Source organism: Sceloporus occidentalis, unplaced genomic scaffold (assembly GCF_023333645.1).
Source record: "Sceloporus occidentalis isolate IW3139 unplaced genomic scaffold, rSceOcc1.0.p SCAF_24, whole genome shotgun sequence".
NCBI classification, from domain to species: domain Eukaryota; kingdom Metazoa; phylum Chordata; class Lepidosauria; order Squamata; family Phrynosomatidae; genus Sceloporus; species Sceloporus occidentalis.
In genome coordinates this window covers 3,027,989-3,046,771 of record NW_028317004.1, presented here as the reverse complement: position 1 = coordinate 3,046,771, position 18,783 = coordinate 3,027,989, and the positions used below count along the sequence as shown (strand labels likewise).

The following is an 18,783-nucleotide window of genomic DNA, read 5'->3' as shown; positions in this document are numbered from 1 at the left end:
CTGTTTGTTTCCAGCCTATTTCTCGTAGGACTCTACCAAGTAAATGACATCAGGGGAGGGCAGATACTTGACATTTATCCTAATCCCTTTTAGCTGGGTGAAACTTCTAACTTGTAAACACTGGCAAAACTGCCTTTCAAAAAAAGCAATTTCCACAGAAAGGCAAAAACGCCAGAAAAAACTCCAGAAAAAACGCCAAAACGCAGGTAAATGCAGTGGCAGTTTTCTTGGCGTTTTTCATCAAGAAAATAACGCAGGACAAAAACCCAAGTGGAAACCTAGCCTAACTTTGCCTGAACAAAGAATGGAGCTTTTATATTAATAACACTGGAAAGGTCCACTTAGTTAAAAAGTTCCTGACATGTAGCTTAAGCTTTGTCATCTACTTACTGGAGTCCCTGAGTGGCCTCCAGTATGTAAGTAGCCGGCCTTTTAAAAAAAGACTCTACAAAGATTGTGATAATATTAGGAAAGGCTATGAACAACATGTTCTCTCTAAGCATTATCTCTAAGGCTCATAATAAAGACCCCAAGAAACTTAAGGCAATGGTAATTGAACAGGTGGATTTAGGCAACAGAGGTGGGAATAGATTGAAAAAACTATGCCAGTGAGAAGCTCATTGGATGTTTGAATTGAAAACCTTATTCCCCCATGGGCTGAATGATGATTTCGATAGTGTATGTTTTTGTGAGTGATATATCACTGTCCCTTATTCTGTAAATTATGTATTATTGCAAACAGTGGCATGTCATTTTTGTTACTAAGTACCCTTTTAGACTATTTGACTAACTGATGAGGGGTTGTGCATATCCCCTTGGATAAAGACTGGAGTGCTTTAATTTTTTTTCTTGGGAGCTGAAGGGTGAAGTTCTAAGCAGGCTTTTTTTGGCAATTAGGGTTGTTTCTCTGTTCAGTTGTCAGCCCTGTCACTATGTCGGCTATGTGGCCGGGCTGATTGGTTGAATTGTAAGCTGCATCTCTAATCTCAGCCCCTGTTTGGGGTATGTAGTTGGTTTACGTGTGGCTACTTAATGTTCAGTTGGAGGGTTCTTACTTGTATTCATTATCACACGTGCCAGCTTGAGAAAGGTACAGCGAGACTGAAACAGGTTGTTGTATCTCCACATCTATTCAAGTGAGTTATTCAAATTTATACTCTTAGACAACATTGTCTACATTTCCCCCTGTACTTGCTATGACACTTAAGCAAGCATTAACATTAAGGCTTTAAGGTATTGAATAATTTGTTAAAATATTGTACAGTAGATATACCAATTGGTATTCTTATTAGTCTGAATTTTCAAACATTTGTGAAAAAATTGGTCATTCTGAAGAGCTCAAGCATGGTACTGTGATGGATGCCAACTTTATAATAAGTCAATATGTGAATATGTTGACCATATGAATTCCATGGTCAACTGTTAGTGGTATTATTGGAAAGTAGAAGCATTTAGGAACAACTGCAACTAAGCCATGAAGAGGAAGACCACATAGTCACAGAGCAGGGTCATCGAGTGCTATTCTAAATTGGATGCACATTGGATAACCTCTAGAATCATTATGTATACTCCCTCTAATTAGTTGAAAATCCAGGATCCAAAGTACTTATGCAAACAAATGAATACAGGAAACAAACAAGTATTCAATGACTGTGTGTCAGTATATCATATTTCAGTACTCTCAATGCAGTCTATCAACAGTCTATCTTTCTGCATATAAACGGCTTGTCATTGTGGGAATGGTCAGCCATGCTGGGTGTAGCTTACTGTAAAGGTCCAATCATAATGGACAGTAAAATGTGTTTCACAACTTAACTTTTTTAGCATGGAGCTAAAGCTATAGTACCCGGTATTAGCGCAAATACTTTGTTCTGGATCTTGCTATAAGCAGATACATATATTTGGAATACACCATGGAAAGCAATGTTAAGGTGTCTACATGTTTTCTGTTTTCATTAGACACTGCCCTCATTAGTTGGTGTGTATTGTCTTTTAATATCCTTTTGGAAGCATATCCTTTTTGGAGGTAGTTAATGCCTAGAACTGGTTTTAGGTAAGTGTCCAAAATGCTCTTGAAGAGCACATAGCTGTGATGTCCTCATCAGGGATGTTTATATTAGTATGGTTCCACACTGCTTGCCAGTCTGTAGCTGCAGATATTTTTGACTTTCAAAAAGGAAGTCTGGAGGGAATCTAGAGGTAGAGTCACTTGTAAAGACTGATCATTGTATTTGAAAAGGAAGAGTGGTGAAGAGGCCATGATTATGTTATGGGGTAAAGGCATAGTCCGGACTACACTAAGTTGAAAGTTGTTGGACGTTTTGAAGTACATCATTAATTCTTTAAAAATGATGGGGTACTCAGTAAAGAGGCAAGATGAAAGTTAATGTTTTAATACATGGTCACTTTAAGTAGAAGAGCATGTTACACACATTGTACTTACTTAAAAACCGCCCAGAGCTGGTTTTGAGGGAGTGTCCAAAAAGCTCTTGAAGAGAGCACATGGCTGTGATGTGCTCGGCGGTGATGGGACTGCAAGAATAAAGTTGTGTTAGTTACTTTAGTATCGAGTCTTAAAAATACAACTACACTAAACTTGTGTTTACAGCTACTGAGGTCTGAGGTGGTCTTCAGTACCAAAAGAACAACAGAACAGGGTCCATCTTCTTTTTCATAAGTCACACTTTTAATCCGTGGACCTCATTTTAATATATGTTTACATGATATTATTATTTATTGTTTTATATAGCGCCATCTAATTCCGTAGCGCTGTACAATGGGTAGACAGGACATAACAAGTAGTATGTAACATAAATTGATTAACAGAGACAACAGGTGAGGAGGGCCCTGCTCAAACGAGCTTACAGTCTAGAGGTAAACTAAAAACATAATGTCACATAGGGTGAAAAGGGTGCTCAGCTCACTGGCCCAACAGAGAGCTGCCCTGAGGCTACTTGTTTCACAAGGGAGCAGTGCTCTCTAATACTGCATTGTATAAGCAAAGGAGGACCTCAAATTCATTTAGAGCTTTCAACAACATTTTGAAGTGTGCTAGGCATTGATGTTAGACAAGAAGGCCTGGTCAGAAGTGGACATCCAATTCATCCCAAAGGTGTTTAGTGGGGTTAAGATCAGGGCTCTGTACAGGCCAATCGAGATTATCCAAACCAGAAAAGTCATGTGTTTTTGGACCTTGCTTTGTGCAGTGGGGCAGAGTTGTGCTGGAACAGGAAAGATTCTTCCCCATACAATTGTGTAAAACATCTTTGTATGCTGTAGCATTAACATTAGCTTTCACTGGAACAAAACCCTGAAAAACAGCGCCAGACCATTATCCCTCTCCAACAAACCTTACAATAGGCACTATATATTATAGTAGGTAGCGTTCTCCTGGTATCTGCAAAACCAAAATCAGGTTTCCAGTTAGGGAAGCGTGAGTCATTACTCCAGAGAACACATTTTCACTGATGCTGATCTTTGGTATGTGTACACCTTCTTGACCATATAAACACATTTTGTGAAGCTCCCAACACACGTGTTGTGTTGATGTGGCTTCCAAAGGCAGTTTAGAACTCTGTAGTACATGATGCAACAGAGGACATGCAATTTTTATGAACTGCTCACTTCAGCACTCAGCTATGTGAGTGAGTGTGTGTGGTCTACCTCTTTACAGCTGAGCTATTGTTACTCCTAGAGGCTTCCATTTCATAATAATAGCACCTGCAGGGGCCTAAGGCAGATCTGGCATTTTGAAAAAAATTTACCTGTAGCAAACTGGGGATTCTATTACAGTGCCACTTTTAAAGTCACTGAGCTCTTCAGTATGACCCATCTTACTGCCAATGTTTGTCTATGGAGATGAAGTGCCTATGTGCTTAATTTTCTACAATGAGTGTGGCTGAAACAGGTAGTCTTAATAAGTCAAGGGTGTTGACATATTTTTTTTAATATATAAAATTTGAATTTTAACAAAGTTTGCCAATTTTGTCAATTTGAATGTCCGAAAACGGGGAGGGACCCCAAAGAAACAAAAAAAAAGAAGCAGAGAGCTCAATTTTCCATTTTGTATATTCTTGTTTTTTTCATTCTCACTTACATTATCCCTCATGCTCTCTCACATTCCCTCTCCCACTGTCTCATACGCTCTCTCAATGTCTCACTATTGTACCTTTGTTTCTGACTGCATTATTCTGGCCTCTTGGAGTACTTCCGCAAAAGGGTGGAGCCACGGGGACCGCCTCTCTGCTTTCAGTCAATCAGGAAAGACTGTAAAAATGGCTATCATTGTTTAATTTTTTTGGATAGCCCCTTTTCTTGGGCCAAGTGGTCTTCAGTCAGTTTTAATGAAATTTTGAGTCAGACTTTTGTCGAATTTGGGAAGTTTACTGCTACAAACCATTTTTTTTCAAACTCACAAGCACTCACTGTTTAGTAAATAGACTCCATTGTATGTGTGAAGGGTGATATCTAAAAATGGCCACTCCAGGGGAAGATTTATTTGCTAAATAACTTGTAGTGTAATTTTGAGTAACAAGGCACCAACAAGTGTATTTTAAAGAATGCAACTCATCTGACTTTAAATAATATTTAGGTGAAAATGTCCATGTAATTATGTTTTATTGGAGCATTTCTCTGTTACTAATGAATGCATTCATTTTTTTTTGGTTGTGTAGGCGCATAGGTTGAATCAGAACAAGTCTTAAATATTGCCGAGTATAATGGCTGAAAGTGCTCAACAGCTTCCCTATTTCTATGGCAACATAACACGTGAAGAGGCAGAAGATTATCTGAAGCAAGAGGGCCAAAGTGATGGACTTTATCTACTAAGACAGAGTCGAAGCTACCTTGGAGGTTATGCTTTATCAGTTGCTCATGGCAGAAAATTTTACCATTATACGATTGAAAGAGAGATAAGTGGGACATATGCTATAACTGGAGGCATATCTCACGGTTCCCCGGCTGAACTCTGCCATTATCACACCCAAGAAAGTAGTGGGCTTGTTTGTTTACTAAAGAAACCATGTAATCGACCACCTGGTGTTCAACCAAAAATTGGCCCATTTGAAGACCTAAAAGAAAATCTCGTCAGAGAATATGTACGGCAAACATGGTATTTAGAGGTAATTACTCTCCATTTACATAGCATCAGCATATTTTCAGTAATATATAAGGGGGTCATGCATTAAATCATTCAGGGTTTGGAAGTGAGTTGAACTCTATTTAAACAAAATGGTACTCTCTAATTGACATCCAATTTGACCACCAGTATGATTATCCAACTGATAAAACTGAAAAAACTTTACAACAAACTGAACTGACAATTTATACTCAAATGTTCTCGTTCACAATATTTTTTTTTATTAATTACCTCTTTGCCTTTGAAGGGTGAAGCTCTTGAACAAGCAATTATTAGTCAAAAGCCTCAACTAGAGAAACTAATAGCCACAACTGCTCATGAAAAAATGCCATGGTTCCATGGGAAGATATCTCGAGAAGATTCAGAAGCATTATTACTGAATGGACCAAAGACAAATGGAACATTTCTGTAAGTAATTTATATAATATTACTAAAATTATGAGCTGTTTAATGAGAACATTTTTATGAAGTTAACCATATAGATATTTGGTGAAAAATGTTGAACTTTTGTATATTAATGATTATTGGGGTTGCAAATTAAGTATTACACACCAACACTGGACAAATAATTTGCTAGTACTGCACAAATCTCTCAGCCATCATTATCTATTGCTGCATTGGGAAAATTCACTATGAAGTTGGTGCTCAGTGGCCAATTCAACTAATCAGTTTTGACTGAATTTGTATGATCTTCCATGTAAGTTGTACAATTACTGTTACTATTATACAAGTATCTTGTGAGCATGATCTCCCCTTCCATCACCTTGTATGCAGTGGGGTGCAAAAAATGTAGCCCTCAGGGGTATATATTAGAGCTGCAACTTACGATTAATTTATCATACCCCCTTATATGCCTTATACCCCCTGATATCCCACTCTACCCCCGATATGCCACTTTGCCCCCCCGATATGCCACTTTGCCCCCCCAGATATGCCTTATACCCCCAGATATGCCACTCTGCCCCCCCAGATATGCCATAGTTCCCTCTGATATGCCGTATACCCCTAATATGCCACTCTGTCCCCCCCTGATATGTCTTATACCCCCTATGTGCCACTGTGCCCACCAAATATGCCTTATAACACCCTATATACCACTGTGCACCCCTTGATAATATCCCCCCCAGAATTACCCCCCGTGCTCCAGACTCATTGGTCTAGTAGGGGCAGCCGGTGAGTGTCTGGGCGATGTGCGTAGACAACCTCTGCTTCTAGCTGGCACTTTCGATGAAGCTTCTATGACTGAGCAACGGAAGGTCATGTGACGCTGGTGCTCCATCATAGGAACCCCGGCGGAAGTGGAGGACAGTAGGGGAGGATGTCTGCACGCATCACACAGACACCACTGGCTGTCAGAGAGAAGGATCCGGGTCCCCTGCAGCGCTGTGGGGGATCTGGATTTTAGTGTTATAATCCGACTTTTTTGAGGTTGGATTATAAAACGAGGGGTATTTTTCAGAGCATTTGCTCTGGGAAAAAACCCTAATCCTATAATCGATTCAATTTATCGATAATGAAATTTGTTGCCAACAATGTACATTATCGATTATTATCAATTTTATCGATTAGTTGTTGCAGCCCTAGTATATATATATTTATATATATATATGTGTATGTATATATATATATATATATATATATATATATATATATATAACATTATTTACCAAAGTTACCAACTATACTCACTCATCCACCCACACAAGACTGCCTTGTCTTCTTGCACCGGCTTATTCTCATGAACTCTCTCACACAAGCATACTCTCTCGTTTTCTTTGTCTCATGCATTCTTTCTCCCTCTCACACATACACACTTTCCTCTGTTCTTTCATACTTTTACTCTCACACACACTCTCTTCTGCTCTTATTATGCTTTCTTACACACATTCTCTCTCACATATTCTTTATCTCTCTTTACACTCTCGCACTCTAGTTTACTCTCAAGCTTTCATTCTCTCATGTACTTTTTCTTTCCTCGCATGCACACTCACATGCTCACTCTCTCTTACAGTTTCCTGCCACCTTCTTTTTCTCTCTACAGCCTTCTCTCTCACACATGCATTTATATACACAATCTCACACACAGTCACACACACTGTCACTCACTCTCACTGTTTCTCTCCAGTGTGTGAAGAAGTTAATGGGGTGAAGTTGTTTAAGTGTCTCCTTTACTTTTAAGGAGAAGAGGTACACCAAATGACCAAAGGATGTGGACACCCTCCACAGTTTAGGTGTTTTAGCAACACCCATTGCTAACAGGTGTATAAAACACAGCATATAGGGAGCCATATCCATAGGCAACATGGGCAGTGAAATGGGTGGTACTGAAGAGTTTCATAGGACTGTCATAGGATGCCACCTTATGACCGGCTATATCTGCCTTAATCCACTGTAAGTGCTATTATTGTGCAGTGGAAGCATCTAGGAGTAACAAAATCTTAGCCACAAGACAACAGCCCATGCACACTCACTAAGCAGATATACTGAGTGCTGAAGTATGTAGCACATAAAAATCATCTGTCCTTTGTAACATCACTCACTACAGAGTTCCTACTTGCCTCTGGAAGCAACATCAGCACAAGCCCTGTGTGTCAGAAGCTCCATAGAGTGGGTTTCCATGGCTAAGCAGCTGCACACAGGCCAAACATCACTATGCCCAATGACAAGCATCGGCTGGGGTGGTATAAAGCATACTACTGCTGGACTAAATGGGCACAAATTCCCACAGACACACTCTAAAATCTTATACAAAGCATTCCCAGAAGAATGTATGCTGTTTTGGAATAGAATGTCCAACAAGCTCAAATAAGTGCAATGGTCAGATGTCTGCACGCTTTTGGTCATATAGAGGTAAAGTAAAAGCAGATAATATACAAAGTTGGTCTATATAAAGTGAAGTTATAAATATTTACTTACTCTCTGCTTCTAATGGGATTACAGCATATAGTTTAAAGTTAAACACAGGGGCATCTGCTGCTCCATGAATAGCATTTTTCTTAAACAATCAGAATATAGCATTGGGGGCTGTTCTGTCAGTGACGACGGAAGAGAGGGACTTAGGAGAAATTATTTCTGATGACTTAAAGGTAAGCAGACAATGAAATAAACAATATCAAAGAGCAAGCAGGATGCTGGGTTGCATAGGGAGAGGCATTAGTAACAGGAAGAGCTTCGGACCCCGATGAAGCCACTCACCGGAGTACCCGCTATTCGCGGCTACCGCATCCCGCAACGCACCTCCTTCCTCCTCCACAGCCAGCATGACTGCCTCTCAGGGCCGGCCTTAGGGGTGTGCGACCTGTGCGACCACACAGGGCGCCATGGTAGCAGGGGCGCCTGCCCGGGACATAACTTAAAACATTGGGGGTTTTTTTGTTGTTTTTTTTTTAAACTTTATTTAACATCATTCATGTTAAATAAAGTTTAAAAAACAAAAAACGATGCTTTAATCTAAGTCCCGGGCAGGGGCGCCGAGCGGTTGCTCGTGAAGTTCTCAGCAGCCGCTCGGCACCCCTTACTCTCCGTGACTCCGTTGCGGTGCCGGCATCTCATGTTGAGCGCCGGACTATTCCGGCGCTCAACATGAAATGCCGGCACCGCGGCAGAGCCAGAAGACGGATGCCTCTCACTCTCACCGCAGGACTCCGGCAACAAGGTAAGTGTGGGGGGGTGTAGTTTGAAGGGGCAGAGGGGGGGGGTGAAGTTTTAAGGGGCATGGGGGGGAATTTGAAGGGGCAGAGGGGGGTAGTTTGAAGGGACAGAGGGGGGGTAGTTTGAAGGGGCAGAGGGGGGGTAGTTTGAAGGGGAAGAGGGGAGGGGTAGTTTGAAGGGGCAGAGGGGAGGGGTAGTTTGGGGGGGTAGTGAGGGGGGGCACCAGAGGAGTAGTCCGCACAGGGCGCCACAACGCCTAAGGCCGGCTCTGCTGCCTCTAGGGGCACGCAAACTTTATGCGTCCCTGAATGGAGACGCCGGGGAACGCGCCTGAATGACGTCACGCTTGGGGGCGGAGTATCTCCCGAGCGGCAAGTTTAAAACCTCAGTTATTTTGCAGTAAAGCGTTCCTAGTGTTTTTCTCCTGACTACTGTTACTGATCCTGGCTATTCCTCTGACATTGCTGCCTTCCATTGTCCCGACCCTGGTCTACTAAACGGCTTTCCCGATTTCTTGTGTACTGACCTTGGCTTTGTTTTTTGACTACGCTGCTCTCCGTGAATCTGAACCTGGCTTGTATACAGAGCTGGCCTTAGGCGTTGTGGCGCCCTGTGCGGACTACTCCTCTGGCGCCCCCCCTCACTACCCCCCCTCTCTGCCCCTTCAAACTACCTGTCCTCTCTGCCCCTTCAAACTACCCCCCTCTCTGCCCCTTCAAACTACCCCCCCTCAAACTACCCCTCCCCTCTACCCCTTCAAACTACCCCTCCCCTCTGCCCCTTCAAACTACCCCCCCTGCCCATTCAAACTACCCCCCTCTGCCCCTTCAAACTACACCCCCCCTGTCCCTTCAAACTACACCCCCCCTCTGCCCCTTCAAACTACACCCCCCCTCTGCCCCTTCAAACTACACCCCCTTCCCTCTGCCCCTTCAAACTACACCCCCCTCTGCTCCTTCAAACTACACCCCCCTCTGCCCCTTCAAACTACATCCCCCTCTGCCCCTTCAAACTACACCCCCCTCCCTCTGCCCCTTCAAACTACACCCCCTCCCTCTGCCCCTTCAAACTACACCCCCCCTCTGTCCCTTCAAACTACACCCCCCCCTGCCCCTTCAAACTACACCCCCCCACTTACCTTGTTGCCGGAGTCCTGCGGTGAGAGCGGGAGGCATCCGTCTTCTCGCTCTGCCGTGCTGCCGGCATTTCATGTTAAGCGTTGGAATAGTCCGGTGCTCAACTCACGGAGAGTAAGGGGCGCCGAGCGGTTGCTGAGAACTTCACGAGCAACCGCTCGGCGCCCCTGACCGGGACTTAGATTAAAGCATTGTTGTTTTTTTTAAACTTTATTTAACATGAATGATGTTAAATAAAGTTTAAAAAAAAAACAAAAAAAACAAACCGATGCTTTAATCTAAGTCCCGGTCAGGCGCCCCTGCAACCATGGTGCCCTGTGCCGCACAGGTCGCACACCCCTAAGGCCGGCCCTGCTTGTATACCTGACTACGCTGCTCTCCGTGAACTCGAACCTGGCTTGTATACTGGACTACGCTGCTCTCCGTTAACCGATTCCGGCTCCGTGTACAGTTCTCGCTGCTTTCAGTTCACTTGTTCCTGTTGCAGCTTGCCTCTGTGTTTTTCCTGCATACCGGACTCCTCCATCTCCCCAAGCCTTACAGGAGGAGTCATGTGACTAGAGGGTCTAATAAAACTTCAGCATCTACAATCTGATTGGACTTTTGCATTAAGCCGAGCCCTGCATTACCAGCAATTCCCACAGTGACAAGGTTTATATATATATATATATATATGTATGTATATATATACACTGATATATATATATATATATATATATATACACTGATCAGCCATAACATGACCATAACATGACCACTGACAAGTGAAATGAATAACACTGATAATCTTGTTACCTTGACACGGGTTGGTGGGTGGGATATATTAGGCAACAAGTGAGCATTTTGTCCTCAAAGTTGATGTGTTAGAAGCAGAAAAAAAATGGGCAAACATAAGGATGTGAGCGACTTTGACAAGGGCCAAATTGTGATGGTTACCTATCAAAAGTGGTCTAAGGAAGGAAAAGTGGTGAACCGGCGACAGGGTCATGGGCGGCCAAGGCTCATTAATGCATGTGGGGGGTGAAGGCTGGCCTGTAGCTGTTGTATCTCAAATTGCTGAAAAAAAGTTAATGCTGGTTCTGAAAGAAAGGTGTCAGCACACACAGTGCATTGCAGTTTGTTGCATATGGAGCTGCATAGCCGCAGACCTGTTTAAGGTAATCGTAAATTAGCTTGGGTAGTTTAAGAAGAATGTGCAATGGTAGAGGGAATGAGGGTGATAATGGAATTGTTAAAACAAAACTGTAAAACTGTAAGAATGTATACATTAGAACAAAATCACAGAAATTTACACTGAACTAACACGGCTACCCCAAGCTACATAATAACATCGCTACTGACATAAGACTTACTGGTCTGTAGTTGGAAGAGTCTTCCCATCCCCTCTTTAAGTTTGTCCATATGGAGATATTTGTTCAGCTCTTCACTACACAATGAACCCTGACTTATTCTCAGAACTTACCCATTGATAAAAAAACCGAAACATTCACATTGTATAAAACATTAAAAAACATAATTAAAGCTACCACACATTCAACATACTAATATTGTTAGTGACCTAAAATTGTTCAATTGTATTATTTTAAATAATGATTACCACCTAGAAGCAGTTTGTAATTTCAGAAGAGGAAAATTGCCTTAATGAGTTACTAAATTACTAAAGCAGGGAAAATCAAGAGAAACAATAATAACTCCACTTTTGAAGATTGCTTTTTTTACAGTAGTATGCAGACAGTAAAGGGACTTGTAATAACACTTTAAAAACATATTGTTTCATTATTTTGGGAAACAAATATAAAATAATAAACATTATTTAATAAAACAAGACTTGTTTTGTGTAGCATTGTTGTAAACTACTTTTTGTATACTAGATATTGGTGTCTAAAGTCTGGACTTCCCCTAGCAAGACCTGTCTTGCCAACCACATGAACTTGCAATTTCCTTTTAAGAGCATATGTGCAGCCACAAGCATCCTGTAAATTATTTTCATGCAACAAAATACCTTTTCACATAATTACTTTGAAATTAACAGGGATTCAGTGAGCAAGGACTGAACATGTTGCTTGAGTAATGTTGCAATGATTTATTTTCACAATTTAACAATCATGTGCCTAAAAACTCTATATTGTGACATGACTATATATATTTACATACTGCATCCGGGGCGGCAGGCTGGCTCTCAGGGGGTAGTGGGGCTTAGCCCTTTGTGAACAATTTTGGAGCAAGGTCATATAACGCAAGTTTACATCACTATACAGTTAAAACGAGGCTGCCTGCACTGTGTGGGCATAGCCAGAGAGAAAGTTGACAGTGAGATAATAGGAGTGCATGAGGGAGGGAGAGGGCAAGGAAGGGAGTATGTATAAATATATGCATGTTAGAATGTGTATGTGCAAGTATTTGTGTTTAAGCATGGATGTGTATATGTGTTTAAGCATTAATGTGTATGTGTTAGCCTTTGCAGTGTTTGGGCATAAGTGTTTTTGAGCATGGATGTGTATATGTAAGTATTTGTGTTCTAGCATGGTTGTGTTTAAATGTGACTATGAATGTGTATGTGTGTGAGCATGAATGTGTTGGTGTGAGAGGGAGTGTTTGTTAGCAAGAGTGTGTAATGCTGTATTCTCTGTATTTCTTTTTTTACACACACACATATATATATATATATATATATATATATATACATAAAGAAATATACATACATATATTACTGATCTGCATTGGATATTCCCCTGCTGCATACCTGAGAGTTAAGTATAATTCACCTTTGGTGTGATTATAAGGTGCAATCTGGTAGCGTACTCTACCACTCTGTTTGCTGTATATTGGTACTTTTCTAGATTGAGACTCAAGAGGTGTGAGACTCAAGAGGTGCTGCTGAATCCATGCCTGGCGCTCTGTGTATAACACTTTTTTCTTTGTTAAATTTGTCTGGTTTTCAATTTGTCCAAAAAAAACCCCCCAACATATTATCTGTTACTACTAAAGAACAAAGTTTTGTGCAAAGTTTTAGGTGATCTTATCACCATAGCTACCAACTGAATGCCCTAATGAGTAGCTGTTATGAACGGGTCTGGCTATATATATATATATATATATATATATATATATAATATATATATATATATACTGTTATGATGCTATCAATAACCACTAACTATTAAGTGTAACACTCCTTGTTTTCTGCAATTAACAATATTTATTAAGAGAGGCGAAACAAACTAACAATACATATACAATTTGCTATAAGTTAGTATATGATGTTACCAAACTATTCATTGATTGAATGGAAATAATAAAGAAAGAGCACGATAAGCCTCTAGACATGTGATACAATTACCACTCCTTTGCGATCAGAGAGAGAGAGAGAGAGAGAGAGAGAATTTTAAGGTCTTGTATAGAGAGGCTGTGTCCTTTGGATCTCTGTATCCATTTCACTTCATTGGCGTACAGTTTATTTTTACAGTAGCAAAAATAAGATTCTATGGTGATGTGACTACTTTTTATAGCAGCAAGTCATTGGAGCTCTAGTCTTTAGAGTACAAAATAGCCTTTTGTTGTGCAGATTGAAAGATAAAAATTTTTTGGCCATAAGCAATGTTAAGTAAAGCAAAAAAGGTATTAACACTACTAAGCTATTATATTTAATGGTAGATGTGTCAGACAATCAACATTAACAGCAAATATCATACACACATATAGATAAGTCAAAACTATAGGTATAATATTTATCATTCCAGTACTAGTCTTAGCTATACACTTATACATACTTACACAAACTTTCACTCCCTGCCTCTCTCACAGGGGCCACTAATTCTAGGCTCAACTCTGATACCAGACACTGACACCACACAATAACACGGTAACAACATACACTCACACATGCGGCTAACACTATACACACACACGACACACATACACTAACAGCATACGTTCACACACTCACTTACTCTACCATTACACACTTACACACCTTCTAACACCATACACGTATACATACACACTCACTTTTTCACCCTCTCCTCCTCTTCCTGCCCCCCCCTCTGACACCTATTCCTCTTTTTCACACCTTCTGATCCTCCTCTCACACACATTCTCCTCCTCTCTTTCTCACCCTATCCCTCCTCTTTTTACCCTCACAAAATATTGAGAACTCTATTAAAATCATATGCTTTAGGGGAGATATCTCTTTATTGTGGGAAGATTGAATCACCAGGTTGTTACCGTAGCGTGTATATATGCACCTAACGCTGACCAACTCCAATTCCTATCCATGTGCTTCGAGAAATTGTCTAAGGTCCAACAGGGTCGCATATTGATCTGTGGGGACTTTAACCTCCCTTTAGATCCGGTGTGTGAGATGTCTCCTCTTCAGCTATCAGGGCCCGAGGTGCGCCCCTGCGCAGGTTATGTTCAGGTTTTCAGGACCTTTTGTTACAATACGGGTTATTTGACTCTTGGCACATTCTTCACGGTACAGAGAGGGACTACACATTCTTTTCTGAGGCCCATAATAGTTACTCAAGGATTGATTTTATATTTGTCGATAAACTCACTTTACAAGACGTCAAGACTGTCACTGTGGGTGATATCACATGGTCGGACCACGCTCCGAAGTTTGTGGACTTGCCCTTTCGTGGCTGCGGTTAGGGGCCACGGAGTGTGGCGTTTAAATGAATCTTTGCTTAATGACAAGGAATTTGTCTCCAGCCTCGTCACCGCGACGAAGGACTCCTGAGGTAGACGTTCCAATGGTTTGGTCTGCTTCCAAGGTGTTTATTCGGGGCCATTTTAATACAACATACCTCCCAGCTTAGGCAATTGCGTAGGAAAACCTACCTCTCACTATTGAGTGCGTTGACTTCTCCAGCATAAGACTGACCCCACCATTGCTTCTGCGCAGGCACTGCATAGGGCTCGCTCGGAACTACGGGCGCACACTGCTTTTAATTTGCGGAAATCTAAACAGCTATTTTAGCTTAAGTGTAATAAGGCCGATACTCTGCTGGCTCGCAAACTCCGCGCCAGAACAGCACAATACGCAATATCCTATGTAAATCAGGACATAAGGTTGCCAATCCAAAAGCTATAGTGGAGGAATTTGCTGCTTATTATCATACACTCTATAACCTGAATCAGGATGCTGATACGCATCAACCCATGGTGGAAGAACCATCTTAAACTCATTTGAGCAGGGCCCTCCTCATGTGTTGTCTCTGTAAGTCAAATTGTTATGTTACATACTACTTGTTTTGTCCTGTCCACCGATTGTACAGCACTACGGAATTTGATGTCGCTATATAAAACAATAAATAATAATAACCCCTTCGAGACAAAGGCTGATTTTACTTTTTGTACCCTTTGTGACAATGGCCTTTTTAACATTTCTGCGCTGCTTGTGTTTAGCTGTAATTTTCTTCTTTCCCGTTTACTGAACCCACACACATTAGATATTGTTTTTTTCAGGACAAGAAGGGCTTTCTTTAGATGACATTGTTTTGATTGTATCATATTATTTACTATTAAAAAAATTATAAAATATGGTGAAAAATTTAGAAAAAAATGACTGTTTCTAACTTTTAGTTGAAAAATCTTTTACTCATCTATAAAAGGTAATGAAAAAACCTGCTAAATAGATTCTACTATTTGTCCTGAGTTTAGAAATACCCAATGTTTTTATGTTTTTTTGCTTTTTTCTACCCATTATGGGGCAATAAGTACAGGTAGCGTTTTGCTATTTCAAAGCCATTTTTTCCAAATCTGGTAATTCTTCCCCCCATGTGCCATTTCGGGTATCTTTGAACCCGGCCAATGCAATTTACCCCATCAAGTCATATATTTTTGAAAACTAGACAGCCCAGGGTATTCCAAATGCTAGTATTTTAACTCTTTCCATGCACCATATCTACCACCAGTCTTTGTCAAACTTTATGGTAGTCATTTTTTTGCATTTGTTTTGTCATACACATTTTACTTCAGGTATGAATTAAAATGTTCTAGTTTATGTCACTATCACAAAACACCCCAATATGTGTTCAGCAACATCTCCTGAGCGCAGCGATACCCCACATGAATGATTTTGCCTGGCTGTTTGGGGGCAAAAGGGCCACATTTGGGGCATGCGCATTTTTCAATGTTGAACTTTGGCATTTGGGGATCCACTGCCCATGCCCTATTTGGTACATCTTTGAGCCGGGCCATTTCAGTGTGCCCAATAAACCCATATATTTTTGAAAACTAGACACCCCAGGGTATTTCAAATGCTAGTATTTTAACTCTTTCCATGCACCATATCTACCACCAGTCTTTGTCAAACTTTGTGGTAGTCATTTTTTTGCATTTGGTTTTCCACACACATTTTAATTCAGGTATGAATTAAAATGTTCTCGTATATGTCACTATCACAAAACACCCCAATATGTGTTCAGCAACATCTCCTGAGTACAGCGATACCTCACATGAATGATTTTGCCTGGCTGTTTTGGGGCAAAAGGGCCACATTTGGGGCATGCGCTTTTTTCAATGTTGAACTTTGGCATTTGGGATCCACTGCCCATGCCCTATTTGGTACATCTTTGAGCCAGGCCATTTCAGTGTGCCCAACAAAACCATATATTTTTCAAAACTAGACACCACAGGGTATTTTAAATGCTGGTATTTTAACTCTTTGCATGCACATATTTTACCACCAGCATTTTTTCAAAGTTTGCAGTAATATTTTTGTGTGTGTATTTTTCCCACACACACCTACTTTATGTATGAATTTACAGCTCCTGGTATATGCCGCTGTCACACGACACCCCATAATGTGTTCAGCAACATCTCCTGAGTGCAGTGATACCCCACATGCATGGGTGTGCCATTTTTGGGGGGAACTAAAAGGCCACATTTGGTACGTGTGCATTTTTCTAATTGGAAATTAGATGTGTGGCCATCCTTCCCCCCGTGTTAATTGGGACGTTGTTGAACCTGGCCCATTCAATTTACCCCATCAAATCATACATTTTTTAAAAGTAGACACCCCACGGGCATTTAATATGCCAGTATTTTAACTCTTTCCATGCGAGAATTGTTTTAAGCTAATATGCTAATTTTAGGACTTGCTCACAAAAATATATTTTTTATATATATATATATTTTTTTTATTTTTTTTTTAAAAAAATTTAACATTTTTTTTCAACTTGGAGGTTCCCCTGATAGTGACATCAGTGGGAAATGATTTTTACATTTTACTGTTTTTTTACTATTTTTTTCTAATTATTATTAATTTTATTTTATTTTTTAATTTATTTTTACTAATCACACTGTGATTAGAAAGCTGGGCTCCATTGACTTGCATGGTGAATGCAGTACCTGTATTCAACCTGCAAGTGGAGCCAAAGTTCTCTAGATGGTCTGGACTATCTAGCGAACTTTTAAAATTTGTGGTTCCTGTTACAGGACGGCGGCCATCTTCCTTGATGGCGAAGATTGCCGGCAGCTGCGGCTGTGACCGCTCTCCGGAGCGGTCACAGCCCATCAAAAGGTTAGTGTTTGGTGTCGCTGGATGCCTCCTGATCGAGGCATTCCAGCGACACCATTTAAGTTTAGGAGGCGATCATCGATCGCCTCCTAAACGCTTTTAAAACGGGCGTCCGCCGCCATACAAAGTATGGCGGATGTTGACGCCCCGTGGAGGGGCCAGAGATGGCCCCTTCGTGCCGATCGCGGCGTTGCTGAATGCCTCGAGGTCGAGGCATTCAGCAACGCTTTTTGGGTGCAGAAAGCGATAGTAGATCGCTTTCTGCACCCGTTTAAAGACGTGCCGGTCCTGGCACGTCAATTGTCGTAAAGCACATGCTTTTCCGTGCCGTGCCAGGACCGGCAATTGTCATTAAGGGGATAATAATCTTGCTGTGTTGTGAACAACTAAATTTTACAACCACTTTATTTGTAACACAGAGCTAATACATTCTATATTCTACTTTTCTTATGAACGCTGACTATAGTGGGAAAACCAGAATGTTCTCTAAATACTCTGTGGTTTTCTTAACTTCAAGGAGCTCTGCATTTTACTTCCTGTACTGACCAGTGGTTAGAAGCACATAATACATTTTCAAGTTACACTGATGATAAGGCTAAACAATTTGTGAATTCTGTTGAACAACCAAATTAATTCTGTCTTTTGCTAGTTTTAATAATTTATGAAGGTAAGTCCACATAGTAAAGCAGCCATGGAAATGTTTTTTAGAAGTGTTAAGGGTGATTGAAAATACTTGGTTTGCTATTGAACTCCCTGTATGATAAATAAATAGTAGCAGGGGCGTAGCTAGAAACCACTTACACATCTATGCTGACACACACACTTACACATCCACATTCAAGCTCACATACATATATACAAACATATGTACATACATTGTCATATATACTTATACATACACATTCATGCTCACATATGCTTATGCATCCACATTCATGCTCACATACATATATATATATATATATATATACTAACATACGTACATACTCCCTCCCTCCTGCTCACCCCCGCTTATCTCTCACCTCTCCAGCAGCTTTCTCTAGGGCTGCTTGTACGCTGTTAAATAAACTAACGTGTCTATTTTTGAAAGCATTCTTCCTTTACTATATATATATATATATATATATATACATAACTATACAATTGGCATCATACATTTATTCCAAAAGTGTTATATGATTAATGCAAATAATATAGAAATACATAAGTAACATGTTATAAAAGTTATGTTGGTTCAACATATCCCAAGGTTTTAAAATAACATTAATTTATTCAAGTAATTTGTATATATATATATTTGAAGCTATGTAAGCATGTTGCTCAGATAATTAATCATC

At 40.6% G+C, this 18,783-nt stretch overlaps 1 protein-coding gene across 1 annotated transcript in view; it reads left to right on the top strand.

Annotated features, from left to right (window-relative positions):
* The first annotated feature begins 4,709 nt into the window (after positions 1 to 4,709).
* Positions 4,710 to 18,783, top strand: part of LOC149300515 (tyrosine-protein kinase SYK-like) — a 32,906-nt gene continuing 18,832 nt past the window's right edge. Inside the window, exons 1-2 of the mRNA XM_089485018.1 lie at positions 4,710 to 5,120; positions 5,385 to 5,545. Of these exons, the coding sequence (XP_089341144.1) occupies positions 4,719 to 5,120; positions 5,385 to 5,545 (563 nt within the window). The 5' untranslated portion in view covers positions 4,710 to 4,718. The remainder of the gene's footprint in view (positions 5,121 to 5,384; positions 5,546 to 18,783) is intronic.